At 37.3% G+C, this 16,895-nt stretch overlaps 1 protein-coding gene across 1 annotated transcript in view; it reads right to left on the reverse strand.

Moving 5' to 3' along the window:
- Nucleotides 1-1,039: 1,039 nt before the first annotated feature.
- Nucleotides 1,040-16,895, reverse strand: part of LOC306854815 (LIM domain and actin-binding protein 1-like) — a 32,411-nt gene continuing 16,555 nt past the window's right edge. Inside the window, exons 5-11 of the mRNA XM_079393042.1 lie at nt 12,105-12,159; nt 11,939-12,036; nt 8,240-8,323; nt 7,953-7,989; nt 7,367-7,443; nt 3,934-4,067; nt 1,040-2,678 (exon numbers count right to left, since the gene is read on the reverse strand). Coding sequence (XP_079249168.1) covers nt 1,511-2,678; nt 3,934-4,067; nt 7,367-7,443; nt 7,953-7,989; nt 8,240-8,323; nt 11,939-12,036; nt 12,105-12,159 — 1,653 coding nt within the window. The 3' untranslated portion in view covers nt 1,040-1,510. The remainder of the gene's footprint in view (nt 2,679-3,933; nt 4,068-7,366; nt 7,444-7,952; nt 7,990-8,239; nt 8,324-11,938; nt 12,037-12,104; nt 12,160-16,895) is intronic.

The following is a 16,895-nucleotide window of genomic DNA, read 5'->3' on the forward strand; positions in this document are numbered from 1 at the left end:
TAATATAGAATGTTACCATTCTATTATGTTTGGATTTAGAGTTTCAGGTACACTGTGAAGACAGGAGCATGTTTTTGCTGTCTAATTCAAGCCACGCCTCCTCCAAAATACATGAACATGCACAGGCAGACCAGAGGCTAACCAGCAACGCGATCAGAGACAGCGTTGGTGGAAGGTTGAATACAACACTGTCAATTACCTCATGTCTCATTCACTGGTAAGAAAACATTACAGTACAAAGCGTATAATATTACAATAATAATGATTTCTTGTAACTCTTGCTTGAACTGCAATAGCATAAAGGAACACGATCATGTCTACGCAAACAGGGTGCACAGAGGTACGCAAATACATATGTTGACAGGCATGCAGGACACCATTAAGAAATGGTGAAAGTACAGTGGAAGAATTTTTATTTTATTATTTTATTTTATTCAGCAGTTAAGTGCTATTGGAAGAGGTGAGTTTTCAGTGAACGAAAACATTTTGGGAAGTAATTTTGTGCCTTTCTGTGATGGTACCATAAGGCGTCACTTACTTTACCAACCTCAGACTTCTGGAAGGGATGCAGATTTGTAAGAGCAAGTGGAGGTAGGAGGGTGCAGAGCCTGGATGTTCTGTATGCAATCATCAATGTCTTGAACATGATACAAGCCGTAAATGGTAGCCAGTCAGAGGCTGATGTGTAATATGGGTTCTCTGAATTTGTAGTTTATGGTAAAGAGCAATTTGAATTTACATTCATGGCCAAAATCCAACCTTGCAGAGGTTATAGTCTCAGTTATGAGTTCAATTCACCTTGTTTTGGTCACAGTCTTGACTCAGACTTCAGGTCTTGCTTTAGAATTGATTAAGGTTAACTCGAGCACAGCACTAGATGGCAATATTATAAGGGGGCATATGAGGATTTATAAGCTTCATATAACTGTGTTGACAAAAAAGGTGATATCTTTAGTTATAATTACACGTAAAACGCTCAATGACTTTAAAATGTATCATTAAAAAAACCCTGAAATTATGCACATTACATCCCCAATTTCAGTGAAATAATGTTTATTGTGTACTTGCTCAATAATCTCAATATGCTCAATAATCATTAAAACAGTGGAAAATGTTTTAAAATATGGACTAGAAGAGTAACCAAAAATGTGTTTGGCTGTTATCCTTATTGATTAAACTGTCAAAGGCTGAGAATTAGAAAGGAAATTTGTTAATTGAGATCAACACAAAATATTCTTAGATTACTAAACAATAAAAGTGATTTCTAAAACCTTTTGTAAACAAGTCTTTTTTTACAGCAACCAAAAGAAAACATGAATGGCAAAGAACAAAATACAAAATAATAGCGATAGCTCCAAGTTCCAAGAAAGAAGTTTAAAGAAAAAGATGTACAGTACTATAGTACTTGGTTAAAATACAATAAAGTACTTTTTTTTTGTATTATTATGTTGAATTTATACCAGTTGTATTTTCAGAGTAAATAACTGGAAGGGATTGATGACGTATATTGTCAAACTATTGCCACCTCCTCCTCCTCGTCTTCTTCATCTTCATAGTAGCGATTCCTTTTGATCATCTCCTCTACAGTCAGGGACTCAGCCTCCTCGCCATCCCAGAAGCCCACATCCTGGGATTTCCTATGGGCTTTTTCTTCCACAGTTGGAGAGCATTTGTCTTGGGAAGACTGGAGCTCAGGAGAAGTTCTTAAGCATTTCACCGGTTTTTCCTCATCTTCCACATGGCCTGTCGGAACCTCATGTTGTTGTAGCTCAGGCTCCTTTTTTGTTAATTGAGTCTGAGACTCTTTATTTGTTTGTTGTAGACCAGCTTCATTTTTTGTTTGCTGTGGCTCAGCCTCCTTTTTTGTTTGTTGTGTCTGTTTGACAACGGAGGGGGGCATCTTTTCTGTCCTATCAAGTTTGGCAGGACTCTCAACATTCTCTTTGAATTGGCTTTCACTGTCCATTGTCTTTTCATGTGGGATTCTTGCCTCTTCTTGCACTTCAGTTTTGTCTGTTTTCACTTTTGACCGTGAACGATGCTCCTCCAGTGAGCCTTGTCTGACCAAAGCAACCTTGTGAGACAATTGTGACTCTTGTTTCGAAGCATTGGATAATGCCAACCTTGGTGCCACAGAAAAGGGACGGCTCCGCTCTTTGAGTGAGGAACTACGTCGAAGACTTTTCAGTTCTGCTCTTTCAGGCCTCTGCTGAGCAGTTGGAGCTTCCTCCTCTGGAGGCCACTTTGCTCTGAAAAGCTTGGATGAACCCTTTCCAACTTCAGTGGCTGTACTGGAGACTTTCGAGCTTCCATCACTGTCTGCAGGAGGTGGCCATGCAACTCTCAGTTTTCTTTTTTCCACAGAAGGGGTTTGTGGTTTTTCCATGGAGCTGGTTGAGCTGGTTTGACTTTTTGTAGCGTGGTCAGTGAATTTGGCCAGTTGTGACTCCTCCACTTTAGGGCTCAACTGTTCTGTAGACTTCACTAACACAGAGTCTACCACAAAGAGCTTTGAGTTTTCATCTCTCTCAGGTTCCTCTTCATTTGTTCGTGGTGTCCACATTTCCTTGTGTGGTCGATGGCCAAAGCCCTCATCATAATTGCCCTTAGACTTGAATAGCTGGCTGAAGTGAGGTTTACAGTAGATGTCACCATGTAGGGAAGCATAAGTCCCCAAACTGAAATAAAAGGGCCATGAAAGAAGACACGTTATTTCCATATGAAGGATATCTAAAATCTGACCTCAGTAGGTTGTTGAAATGTACTAATATTGACTAATTATTTTAAAACATAGACTGAGGCTGTCAAAATGATAAATGATAAAACTAGTTTATTAACATTGTTTTCACACTGAGTTTGCATTAGTTTGTATTATTTAACATTAAAATGTTTCATTCATATGAATGTTTAATGGCAAATCCAACCTCAAAGAACATAAATATAACAGTAGCAACAACAGGTCTCTTGGAACAGGTCATAATGAAAATAATACATTTATAACAACGTCTGCTTCACTTTTCAGCTTTTAAACGCTTAAACTTTATACAAACCTTTGTACCTCCCATTGACCCCAGTAACGTTTTATATACAGAGACAAAATTATTGTTTGTGGTAAACTGACAGCTTAAAATATATATATATATTTTTAATTCTGATATAATATTAATAATTCTGAAATGCGTAATTAACTCTTAAAAAAGAAAACATTTAGGAAGCTGTATTTTAAAGATAATCTTGTTAAATCCAAATAACATTTACAGATCTTTATTGGAAAGGGTTTGAACAATGTTTTTCATGCTTATTCAATAAATCATACAATTATCACACATGCAACTGTGGAACAGTCCTGAAGACACTTATTGTTTACAGGCAGCAAGCAATTAAGGTTACAGTTACAATAACTTATGACCGTAAAAAGACCTTTCTATTAACTCTGAAAAAAAAAAAAGATGTCCAGGTCCCTGATTACCCCCGTGAACAGGCGAGTCCTGCTATAAGGAGACTGAAGGACAGCTGATTGTCCTTCAGATGACAAACCATGCGACCTCCCAGAAATGTCTGGGAGCTTGCAAATGCCTTGTTGGAAGAGTGGAGTCACACCACAAAGCTAGAACTGGCAAATCTGGCGCATCTGTTTGCCAAATGTCTTTGAAACTTATGTCCTCTGTTTATGTTCACTGATAAATGTGAATCTGATCAATTTAAATATGTGAATAAAAGCTTAGTAGCTCCGTAGATTGGCAATAAAGGCACAGAAATCTCTATTAAAAATATCTTCATTTGTGTTAAGAAGATGAACAAAACTCTTATGGGTTTAGAACAGTTGAGTAAATAATGACAGAATTTTAATTTTTGGGTGAACTCTCCCTTAAGTTGTATTGAAACCACAGAATATTCATTAAGAGATCAGAGTAATTTAAAACAAAAACTGACCTGAGTTTGGTACTACAAAAGGCACAGCGGAAGCAAGTCTTGTGGTAAATCTGCTGATTGGCAACAAGTTTCTCCAGTGGGTAAACAGTCTCTCGGCAGGACACACATCTTTCATGAACAGGCAGATTAAATTTCTGTCCAGAGAAACACAATAGTTATAACCATCTTATCAGTAATGAAATTCAGTATTTAGTATGAATATCAGACTTCTATGGTATGAAATCTCATATTCCATACTAGCAGTTAACAGACTGTCCCAAAATATTTAAAGGGATTTAATGTTCATATTCTATTCTCTACCACAGACAAACAGTATCGTTTTCAACTTTGTATTTGAGTATTACACTCAGGTCTCAGTATTCGGACACTGACTGAGTTTTTGTGCTTTTTCCTTTATACACCACTGCAATGGATTTTAAATAATACAATCAAGATGTGATTGAAGTGCAGACTTTTAGCTTTATTTTAAAAGGTTCCACAAAACATATAACATTTACCATTTGGGAGTTACAACTATTTTAAGCAAACTACCTCTATTTTCAGGGGCTCAATATTATTTGATCAGTTGACTAAGAAGAGGTTAATTGACTAGGTGCTGTCCATTCCCTCATTACTTCAAGAAAAAATAAGCAAATAAAAGATCTGGAGTTTAAATGAGGCATCAAATTGGCATTTGGAAGCTGTTAGACTGGAGCTACCAATATGAATTCCAAAGAGATCTCAATGAAAGTGAAGGAGGCCATCATTAAGCTGAAAAAACAACATAAATCAATAAGAGAGATAGCAAAAACCTTAGGTGTGGCCAGATCAACGACTGGCTACATTCTTAAGGGGCGGTCACGCAGCACTTTTCACTCCATTCATACGCATGCGAATGCGCCAGACCGGAAACGCATGTTTTACATTTCGGTACATTCCAAAGTTCAAGCTTGGTGAACTCTGACCTACGAATTCACATCACGTGAAGCCGTGTGACCAACAGCAGACTGATACATCACAGCATAACCTTGTAGCTGAATTGAAAAGAACTTAAATTTAAAGGGGTCATCGAATGCAAAATTCACTTTTCAAGTTGTTCGAACATAAATGTGTGTTGGAAGTGTGTGTACACATCCACCCTCTAATGATAAAAATCCACCCAGTGTTTTTTTTTAAATCCCTATTTTAAATCCCCTTTCTCAAATCAGGCTGTTCTGAGAGTCCTGTCAGAATGATGTAGTTCTGTATAGCCCCCCCCCAATGGTTGACTGACACTAGCGTCTTACCTTAGACCCGCCCTGAGTGAGCTGTCATCCGTCCATCATTGTGTCAGCTCCGTTGCAGGGGAAGACAAGATGTCTCAGATTAAGCGATTGAAGTGTTTAGTTGTTGGATGTAATAATGAATATAGCATTCGTCATTTACTCCCGACATCTGAGCCGATGAAGACGCAGAACATTAACATTACTTTAATTTTGAAGGGAATGTGCCGATCCCGATCTGCCTAAATGCGTCTATGTTCGCGCAAATCATTCGTGATCCGGCTTTATCTACAGAGGAAGTGAGTATAAGGGTTTTTATGAATCTTTGCAAATTGCCTTTCCTAATAATGTGCAAGTTAGCTGGTTTCGCGGCTGAAGTTTAGTATGCTCCATAGATATGTATATACCTAGATGCCTCATTATGGACTGTTGCTTTGGGCCGTGATATGTAAGCCATCCACCTTTTTTGGAATGGTCTGTGAATCTTTGAGCGCATTGACTGTGTGCGCCTACAACAGCAAGTTATACGCGTGTATATCTTTGAAAATTCATTAATTATTATGGTGATTGCAAGATGGCTGATGCGTCAACGTGGTCGAATAGGGAATCTACACATATCTATGGTCTGGTCGTCACTCCACGGAAGAGAGGGGTGAGGTCAGCAGAGCTCACTAGGATTTAAAGTAACATGGACTAGATCTGGAAACAGAGCTGATTTTGACAGGTTTAAAACTGTGTTTTTTACACTACCATTGAAAAATCTTAACCAAAGTATGTTATAGTCTTTTCATTAAGACCATAAAGAATCATATCAACTTGTGTAAAATTGGCAGCCGATGACCCTTTTAAGACTGCAGCGCTGCAGGAAAGCAGATTGTACGTTTTTACATTTTAGATGTAATATTATACTGTATGTGATTATGTTGAATTAAAGTTTTAAGACGCTGCATAGCGTGACATCATATCACGACCATTACCAGCATCTGAGGAACTCTTGCATGCTCAAAGTGGGACCGCGGCATTAAGAAGAAATAAAGCACTGGAGAGCTCAACAACATCAAAAGGCCTGGAAGACAGCTAAAGTGGATGATCGCAGAATCCTTTCCTTGGTGAAGAAAAACCCCTTCATAACATCAAAAGAAATCAAGATAACTCTGGAGGAGGTAGGCACACCATTGTCAAAATCTACACTCAAGAGACGCCTTCATGAATGTAAATGCAGAGGGTTTACAACAAGGTGCAAATCACTGGTAACATTCAAGAACAGGAAAGCAAGATTCATCTTAAAAAAAACATCTAAAAAAGCCTCCCATGTTCTGGAATAAGATTCTTTGGACTGATGAAACTAAGATTAACTCAGTACCAAACTGATGGGAAGAGAAAAGTATAGCAAAAGAAAGGAACAGCTCACGATCCAAAGCACACCACATCAAGTGTCAAACAAGGTGGCGGCAGTGTTATGGCATGGGCATGTATGGCTGTTCACTGCGCTTTATTGATGATGTAACTGCTGACAGAAGTAGCGGGATGAATTCTGAGGTCTTTAAGGCTCTGCTCACATTCAACCAAATGCTACAAAACTGATAGGAATCAGCTTCACAGTGCTGATGGATAATGACCCTAAACATACTGTGAAAGCAACTCAAGACTTTTTGAAGGCAAAAAAATTTAATATTCTTCAATGGCCAAGTCAGTCACCTGACCTCAATCCAATAGAGCATGCTTTTCAGTTACTGAAGACAAGACTGAAGGCAGAAAGACCCACAAACAAGCATCAACTCAAGGTGGCTGCAGTGAAGACCTGGCAAAGCATCTCCAGGGAGGAAACTCAGTTTCAATCAATTTGGTGATGTCCATGGGCTCCAGACTACAGACAGTCATTGACTGCAAAGTATTAAGTATTAAAATTGTGCTTATATTTACAATTATGTCACTTTGTCCGAATACTATTGAGCCCCTGAAAATGGAGGTAGATTGCTTAAAATGGCTGTAACTCCTAAATGGTAAATGTCATATTTTTGTGGAACCCCTCAAAATAAAGCTAAAGGTCTGGACATCTTGATTGTTTTATTTGAAATCCATTGTAGTGGTGTATAAAGGCAAACGCACAAAAACTCAGTAAGTGACTGAATACAGGTAGAATTAAGCTTTTGTGTTTTAGATAAATAGAAATGAGTTTGTAGGCCACAGACCCTTGCCACTTTAGGAGGCTCCTTGTTCTCTGATACAGGAGTTGCCCCACTAGGACTCGATGTGTGTACATGCTCTCCTAAAGGAAACACAAATAAATGACAGATCACTACATACTCTACACTACTGTATAGTATATACTGTACCTATCTTTGGCCTATCATTTTCTTTATAGTTTTTCTCCCCTGGTAATTTCCATTCATGACAATCAATCAATCAATCAATCAATCAATCACAAAACCCCTTAATTCAGAAATTTACATTAAAGTAAGCTTCATATACAACAAGACAATGGTGATTAAAAAGGGAGGGCTGACATGTCAGGACTAGAGAGCAATATCATGAGACAATAATTCATTTTATGAGATCTGTCTATCTTAGCATTGCAAGCATGTGAAATAAAAAAAAATTGTAAGATAGGTTTATTTGTTAAACAATTAGTTCCTCATTCACCATGTTGGTTTGGGTTTTATTTTCTTTTAGCTTGCATAGTTTTAAGGTTAAAGGCATGTATAACCATAACTCACTATTTAAAAAATCAGCTCATAGTTTCAGTATAGAATTGTAATAATAAAACCATGGACTCACCATTGATCTTTGTGCATTTTGACTCAGGGAGTGTGCTCTGTATCAAATCATAGAGAAAGAAGGAACAAACAATAAAGTAAACAGGAGTCTTGTTAAATCTTAAGGTAATCGCAAGGTAAACAATTTAATATTTTGACAAACATATATTATGCATAACATCATGAAACATTCACCTGTAAATTGTGTAAGTAGTGTAAATAATATTAAATTCAGTCTTGATACATCATTGAGAGATGTTAGTCTATTTAGTTTATTTAGACTAGATTTAGAAGGAAATCAGAATGTACCACTATCTGTCCATCACCAGCAGGTGGCGAAACCTCCTTATGATCCATGGAGGGAACACTTCCCTCTGTTTCTGACTGATTTGCCTGAAACAAATTACAATATAAAGTATAAATAAATTAACACAATGCATATGTTACATGTGTCTTATCGCACATTTTCTCACCCTAAGGGATTTACAGTGCCACCACACTTACTATCTTCTAATTCTTGAATGTATACACCCTTGATTATTGGAAGTTTATTATTGTTATTATTATTATTATTTGCTGTGGCATTAGTTGTTCTGGAGAGGATGATGAATCTGTGAAAGAGGATTCTTAAACTCTGCAGTTACATCATTCCTATCAAGCAGTTCATTTTCATGAGACAGTTATTTGAACCCGTCATAAAAACACTTAGTATAGCATAGTAATGGATATGACAATGTTAATGTACTTGGTCTTAGAGAAACAGATCTGCTAGGCTGCTGCTGCTGGTTCTGTTGATTATTGCTGCTACTGCAAGACAAGTACAAAGACTTGCTATTGCCAATACATACACAGACACACTGCTGTGGGCGTATAAGACATACTGCTGCTGCACAAATAATATACATGAAATTACTCCTAGCAGATTCCCCTATACAGGTGGAGCTGGGGGAAGTGGATGGTTTTTGAGAGGGTTTCAAGAATTGCTTACAGCAAACACTGAACCGAAAATTGACTTCAGACGCAACAGACACCAATCAGCTTGTGCCACATGTGGTGATAAAATTACGCATGCGCTGATTTGTGACTGCTGATTTGCTCCGCCAGGGCCATATACAGATTTCCTAAAAGAATTTGCAGATTTCCTCTCAGATCTATTAATTAATGTTGATAAAGTGCTAATTGTCGGAGATTTTAACATTCACGTTGATAATACAAATGATGCGTTAGGACTTGCGTTTACTGACCTAATAAACTCTTTTGGAGTCAAGCAAAACGTCACCGGGCCCACTCATCGTTTTAATCATACTCTAGATTTAATTAAATCGCATGGAATTGATCTTACCGATATAGATATCGTACCTCAAAGTGATGATGTTACTGATCATTTCCTTGTATCGTGCATGCTACGTATTACTGATATTAGTTATATGGCTCCGCGTTATCGTCCGGGCAGAACTATTGTTCCAGCCACCAAAGACAGATTCACAAATAACCTGCCTGATTTATCTCAACTGCTCTGTGTACACATAAATACACATGAACTAGACGAAATGACTAGCAACATGGGCACTATCTTCTCTAATACATTAGAAGCTGTTGCCCCCCTCAAATTGAAAAAGGTTAGAGAAAAACATACTGCGCCATGGTACAACAGTTATACCCATTCTCTCAAGAAAGAAACTCGTATTCTTGAGCGCAAATGGAGAAAAACTAACTTGGAAGTTTTTAGAATTGCGTGGAAAAACAGTATGTCCAGCTATAGACAGACTCTAAAAGCTGCCAGGGTAGAGCATATCTGCAAACTCATAGATAATAACCAAAACAATCCAAGGTTCTTATTTAGCACAGTGGCTAGATTAACAAATAAACAGACACCGCCCGATCTAAATATTCCCCCACAGTTTAATAGTAATGACTTTATGAATTTCTTTACTGATAAAATAGATAACATCAGAAATACAATATCAAATGTAGATTCTACTGCGTCTAGTATTTCAGCTTCATTCATCGCACCCAAAGAAAAACTGCAGTGCTTTACAACTATAGGACAGGAAAAGCTAAATAAACTTATCAGTGCATCTAAATCAACAACATGTTTATTAACGATTTGTATTGTAAAAAGCGCTATACAAATAAACTTGAAAGTGATCGCTAGCAATATGCATTAAGGACCTATCAGCCTTCACCATCTAGTGTTTCATGACAAAACTAGATTTATGTTGCAAAGAAGAAGGATTTAAATTTTATATGAATATGATAGTGTTTAGTGAATTTCAGGTGTAGTTAAAAAAAAAAGAAGCAAAAAACACGTTGGGAATCATTAAGCAATTAACATAAAAAAATGTCATGGTGGATGTATCTAGTGATCCTGCCTCCACCCCTGTCTATGAGCAGTTAGTCGAAGTTATAACCCACACCACAGCTCACTCTGAGGAGACTCAATGAGCGATTCCTGGTGGGTCATGAATGATTCCCTCGAGTGAGCATTTCTCTCTGATCTCCACAAGGAAGGGTTGAGATAGTGGGGAAATCATACCCCAGCTTCCATAGTAACCTCTGATATTTAAATTATTCTAATGTGAAGGGACTTGTGAGCATGGGTATGAGAAGATGCCTTGGGTTGAAGAGTTGCTTGTGAGCAATCTCTGCCCTGGTGTGGCGTTTGCCGTCTAAGCCATGTTAAAACTACATTGCGGCTAATGGGCAAGGCTTCCCACAGCGGCGGTCTAGGCTGGTGGAGTCCTGCAAATCATAACTTTCTAAGAATGCATTTGCCATCCCTGTTGAAAAACCAGCATATGTTGGTTAGGTATGTTTTGAAGCATGACAGCTTGTTTGAGCTAGCTTAAACTGGTCAAGTGCTGGTCCTAAGCAACTAGTTCCTGCTCAAGACCAGCTCATAAACAGCTTATTAGCAGCTCAGGACCATCTTAAACCAGTTTATGACCAGCTAAAGCCAGATTAAACCAGCTCAAATCAGCTGCCATGCTTCAAAACATACCTAACCAGCATTTGCTGGGGGTTTTTTCAACAGGGATTTCCTCTTAGGAGGACTGAGTGTTGAGTGGATAGACCAGAGGATTAGTACCTTTCTCCTGCAGCCTCTTAAATGAAATTGTATGCTCTCCTCGGTTGAGTTGCTTTTAAGAGCTTTTTTAAGCTTTTTTGGCAGAGGCCTGGTGACAGTTTAGGTAGCGGTGTAGTAGTCTTCCCCTTCCAGATTGGAAGTCGTTGGCAGAAAGCAGCAGCAGCTGTAGCTCCAGCCTCCCTGGTTAGGTCTGCCTCTAGAGACTTTAGTCTATAGATTTGGTCTTGAACTAGTCAGTTTGTGGGAGCATCCAAACTACGGGGTAATGGACAATGGAATTAATCTGTGCCTCTAGACACTAAGTTGGTCACTTAGTTTTTATCAATATGGCTACAGCCTGATTTCACAGCAGGTGAGCAGGCATTTATTCAGTATGGCGCGTCAATACTGAATAAATGAGACCATGAGACAGCATCAAAGTTCTCTCCGAAAGGGAATGTCTTAGGGTTATGTATTTTTCAGATGGAAGATGGAAATGAGACTGCGGTTCATTGCCATACTTCAGGCATGCCTGCGCATCTTCCTTCAGACAATTTAAATACGATGAAGTTTTACGTAGGTACACTTTTTCAAGATTGGTGTGTTTATGCATGTCCTTCAGACACTAGCTAACATTAGGCATTCTTGTAGCATCAACACCATGACACAGCATCTTGTTCCCATCTCAGGGAACCGGGTCATATCCCCAAGGCGCTTTACAACCTCTAGTAAGCCTACAGATACACATTCAGTTCAAGGTTCAATGAAGAACCAAACAACAGACTGCTTAAATGTATTCTGCATGCACAAAAATAAAAGTTAAATAATTATTAAAAATAAAATGAAAATGAAATAAATGAATTAATTTTAGCAAACTATCAGATAAAATGTTATTTGTATCTGTACATGCTGTGGACTATACACATAGCAAACATACTCACAGAGCGTGGCACAGTAAAAGAAGCCTGTCTGGTGACCGCTAATTGATATTTCGCCATCCTGTCCCTGATAGAGGCGCTGCGCTTCAGACTGGGCGTACCTATGACAGAATGCATTTATTTATTTATTTATTCATTTACTATTAATCTATTTTTATTTAGTATTTACCTTTGTTTCCTTTTTGTGTGTCCACATCCTCTGAGCTGCTAACTTCTGTTTGCACCTGAGGAATTAAGTTCAAACCATGTAAATCAGCCACAGACTGAAAACATCTGCTTATAAAATTTGACATAGAAATTTGTAGTGCACATACAGTAATGACATTCACACTTACTACAAAGCCAAGATGGCGCCGCTGATGGCAGCTATTGTGCGTTGCTCTTAGTTGTCTATATTATATATTGTGTTTTTGCTGCTTCGTACATTGCCTATTTGGATTTGTATATATTCTTTTATTATCCGTGTCCTGTCCTGTTGCTGTCTTTCTGTTGCACTGTGGAGCTTCTGTCACTACAACAAATTCCTTGTATGTGTAAACATACTTGGCCAATAAAGCTCATTCTGATTCTGATTCTGATTGTGATTCACATGTAAGCATTATAAGGAAATAGCACAAAGTTGATATCAACTTTTCTCCAACTATGCATCCACTGGAACATCAACTGTGATGTCTTCTACAACTTCTAAAATGTTGTTGTTATAGTGCCAATCCTTTTAAGATAATTATCTTCACAAAACCTCAAAGTGAACACAAAACCAAAAATAAAGTCGCCAAGACAGCAATAAATAATTATGACAATAAATAGAGGGTGAAGTGGAATTAAGAATCAGACCAATTAAAAACAGTGATTAGGATTCTGTATGTACAGGATGTCTGTATGTCTATAGTGCATCTGCAGAAATTATTGTGCGATGGAGTTTATTGTTGGATGTGTTGTGCTTTTTCTGCTGGTTATTGAAGTGTTTGAAAGAAAGGATTTGGACTTCCCATCACTATTAGCAATGGAGGCTTAGACACATCTGTTTAATGATTAACTATTTTTTATATACTTTTAAGATTTTCTCTTATTATTTTTCCCTAACTATTCCCTTATTAAAGTAACGCTCATAGTAAATATATCAAATATAGATACATCGGTCAGTTTTAAAGAATTTATCCTTTAAATTAATTTTGAGGTCCAATAAAATATAGATTTTTTGTTAACACAGTTTTTTTACATATCAAGATTTAAGATTAAGATTATTTAAGAATTTAAGAATAAGATCAAAAAAGAAAGAAAGAAAAAAGAAAGAAATTTAACACCTGTAAGTAAATAATGTGCATTTGTACTTTTTATTTTTGTATTTTTTTAAGAAAAGCGCTATAAAAATAAAGTGATCGTGGTTGTATCTCTCTATTTGTGCTACTGGATCTTAGTGCTGTGTTCAACACTATCGACCACAACATTATTTTGAATAGACTAGAAAACTTGGCATTAGTGGAAGTGCATTAGCATGGTTCAAATCATACTTATATGACTGCCATCAATTAGTAGCAGTGAATGAAGAGGTCTCATATCGATCACAAGTGCAGTATGGAGTACCTCAAGGCTCAGTGCTAGGGCCGCTACTTTACAAGCTTTACATGTTACCCTTGTGAGATATCATCAGGGATCACGGTGTTAGCTTTCACTGTTATGCTTATGATACTCAGCTCTATATTTCTTCGCGGCCCGACGAAACATACTAATTTGAAAAACTAACAGAATGCATAGTAAAAATAAAAAACTGGATGACGAGTAATTTCTTACTGTTAAATTCAGAAAAAGCAGAGGTGTTAATTATTGGACACTGTCTAAAACTTGATGGCTGCTCTGTCAATTCTTCGTCATCAGTTAGGAACCTAGGTGTGCTATTTGATAACAATCTTTCCATCGAAAGACACGTTTCTAGCATTTGTAAAACTGAATTTTTTAATCTCAAAAATATATCTAAATTGCAACCTGTGCTCTCAATGTTAAATGCAGAAACGTTAATTCATGTATTCATGACCTCGAGGCTAGATTATTGTAATGCTTTATTGGTTGGTTGCTCTGCACGTTTAATAAACAAACTCCAGCTGGTTCAAAATGCAGCAGCTAGAGTTCTTACTAGAACCAGGAAGTATGACCACATTAGCCCGGTTCTGTCAACACTGCACTGCTCCCTATTAAACTTTGTATAGATATAAAAATCTTGCTAATTACTTTAGCTCCTCAGTCCTTTAGCGAGTCTTATCGCATTATAGTCCTTCACATCCGCTGCAATCTCAAAACTCTGGCCATTTGATAATACCTAGAATATTACAATCAACTGCGGGCGGCAGATCATTTTCCTATTTACTGCCCAAACTCTGGAACAATCTACCTAACACTGTTCGGGAAGCAGACACACTCTGTCAGTTTAACCTGGTTTACACATAATACACTACTGCATTTCTATAATTCAAATCCGTTAAAGGATTGTTAGGCTGCATTAATTAGGTCAACCGGAACTGGTAACACTTCCCATAACACACAATGTACTTGTTACATGGAATGAAGAATGGCATCTATGCTAATATTAGTCTGTTTCTTCATAAGATGGTCCTACGAAGACCACCTCTGAAGAACAATACACTCTTCAAAATGTTTCAAAATGTATTCTCTGAGTAATTTCAAAATAACATTATGTCTGAAATTTAAAATTCAGGAATGGCTACATTTAGAAAATGAACATGCTTAAATAAACCAGGTTACATCAGTTAGGGAAAAAGGCAAGGAGACAGACGGAGAAACAAATGGTGTGTAGACTGTGGAAGGTTTTGTTGTCCTCCACATATCTGGTGGGGTTTAAAGAGTATGTGCATACCAGTGGCATGACATCATCAACAGCATACAACACAAGCATGAAGCAAACAGATGGGGAATACTATAACTGAGTGTGGTATAACACGTTTTGCGTGTACCAAGGTGAGCATGACAGCATGCACTTTTGATGGTCCCTTTTGAACATTCTGTTGACACTAAGTAATGTTGCAACTACATGTTAACTAACTCTCATTAGAGTATTAGTAGACTGTTTGCTTCATATCTGCTAACTCTTTACTGTGATGGTCTCCCAACAGACACTCTACTGACTGTTAGTAACTTTGCAAGTACATGTCAACTTATTCTAACCCTAACCCTACCAGTCCACTAATACTCTACTAACACTCTAGGGTCTAGTGCTAAAAAAACATACTGGACACAAGTATGTAAACACAGACACAAGAACTGCTAATGCCCTGACAGATGTAGGTCTGGTTGAATATATTTAAAATGCACTTTTTTGTGTGATTTATGTGAGATGTGCCATTATAAGTTGCTGAAATGCTTAATAATAGCTATTATAAGCTTAATTATAGCATTTTATAAGGCAACTGTCCAGGGAGCTTGCATCTACATTTGTCATATTTGGGTAAAATGTGTTTAAAAGCAGAAATGTGTAGCTCACATTTTTTTGTTAAAGTGCTTGTTTTTTGTTTTGTTTTGTTTTTTATTGTATTTTATTAGTTACTGGGTTTGCACAGATAAGGAAGCAATTTTATTACACTAGTCTTACATTAACATATTTATCCCCGGGTTCACAGACAAGGCTTAAGCTAGTCCCAGACTGAAATGCATGTTTGAGCTGTCTCAACTGAAAATATCTTGCTCTGACATATCATAAAATATGTCAGTGTCATTGTTCTGTGTCAAGATGCACACCTGCACTGTTTTATTTTAAGGCATTTTTATAAAAGTTGCTTAAATATCTTAATTTAACTAAGGCCTAGTCCTAGTTTAAGCTAAGCCCCGTTTGTGAAACCGAGCCATAATGTTTAAATCTTGTGACCAGTGGGGTAAAATTTCTGTCCCCTCATCCTCAGGACTTTTTTCCTTTGTCTTTTCAGGCAGCATTTGGGAGGCAAGACACAACTCAAACAACTGCCTCACTGTAATGGAACAATAGACTTACTTGTGTCTGCATCACACCCCTTTGGTTTGGGGAATTTTAAAGAACATGACTCAGAGCCATAGTAACAAACTCCACCTATAGCTAACTAAGATAATAGACCACATTAATAAATACAAATAAGGAGATGAATCTCCCTGGGTGAATCTCATGAAACATGCAGAACATGACAGGGTCTTTTAAAAAAACAATAATAATTTTGCTGTTAAAGTTTCATTCACATAAAACATAACACCAAAAATCATTCTCATTACCGTAAAATTTCTTTAACTGTTTATTGAACTTTTATGATATGAACAGGATACAGACTGGAGAAGAGTCGAGAATTCGCTTCAAGAATCTGATCTGGCCATTTAATTTCACTTCATATTTTATTTGCTATTGCAAACCTAAGCTTTGATCTCTGATGTTGTACAAATACATACCTCTCAGTTCCAAAGAGGTGTATTAAAGGGTTAGTTCACCCAAAAATGAAAATTCTGTCATTAATTACTCACCCTCATGTTGTTCCAAACCCATAGGACCTTTGTTCATCTTTGGGACACAAATTAAGATATATTTGATGAAATCCGAGAGCTTTTGTGCCGTGGTAGTCTCGTGGATGTGCATCGAAGACTGACACGAAAGAGAAGGAATTGTTGAATAAAGTCGCTATTTTAGTTTTTTTGCAAACAAAAAGTATTCTCGTAGCTTCATAAAATTATGGTTGAACCACTGATGTCACATGGACTATTTTAACGATGTCCTTGTTAACTTTCTGGGCCTTGAATGTCGTAGTTGCGCTGCAGGATCAGAAAGCTCTCTGATTTAATAAAAAATATTTTAATTTTGTGCTCTGAAAATGAACAAAGGTCTTACAGGTTTGGAACGACATGAGGGTGAGTGAATGACAGCATTTTTGGTTAAAGTACCTCATTAATGGTCAAAGAAAGTAAGGAAAAAGTTCTCTCTCCATTATCAACGATG

The sequence above is a fragment of the Barbus barbus genome (genome assembly GCF_936440315.1).
Source record: "Barbus barbus genome assembly, chromosome: 35".
Lineage (NCBI taxonomy): Eukaryota > Metazoa > Chordata > Actinopteri > Cypriniformes > Cyprinidae > Barbus > Barbus barbus.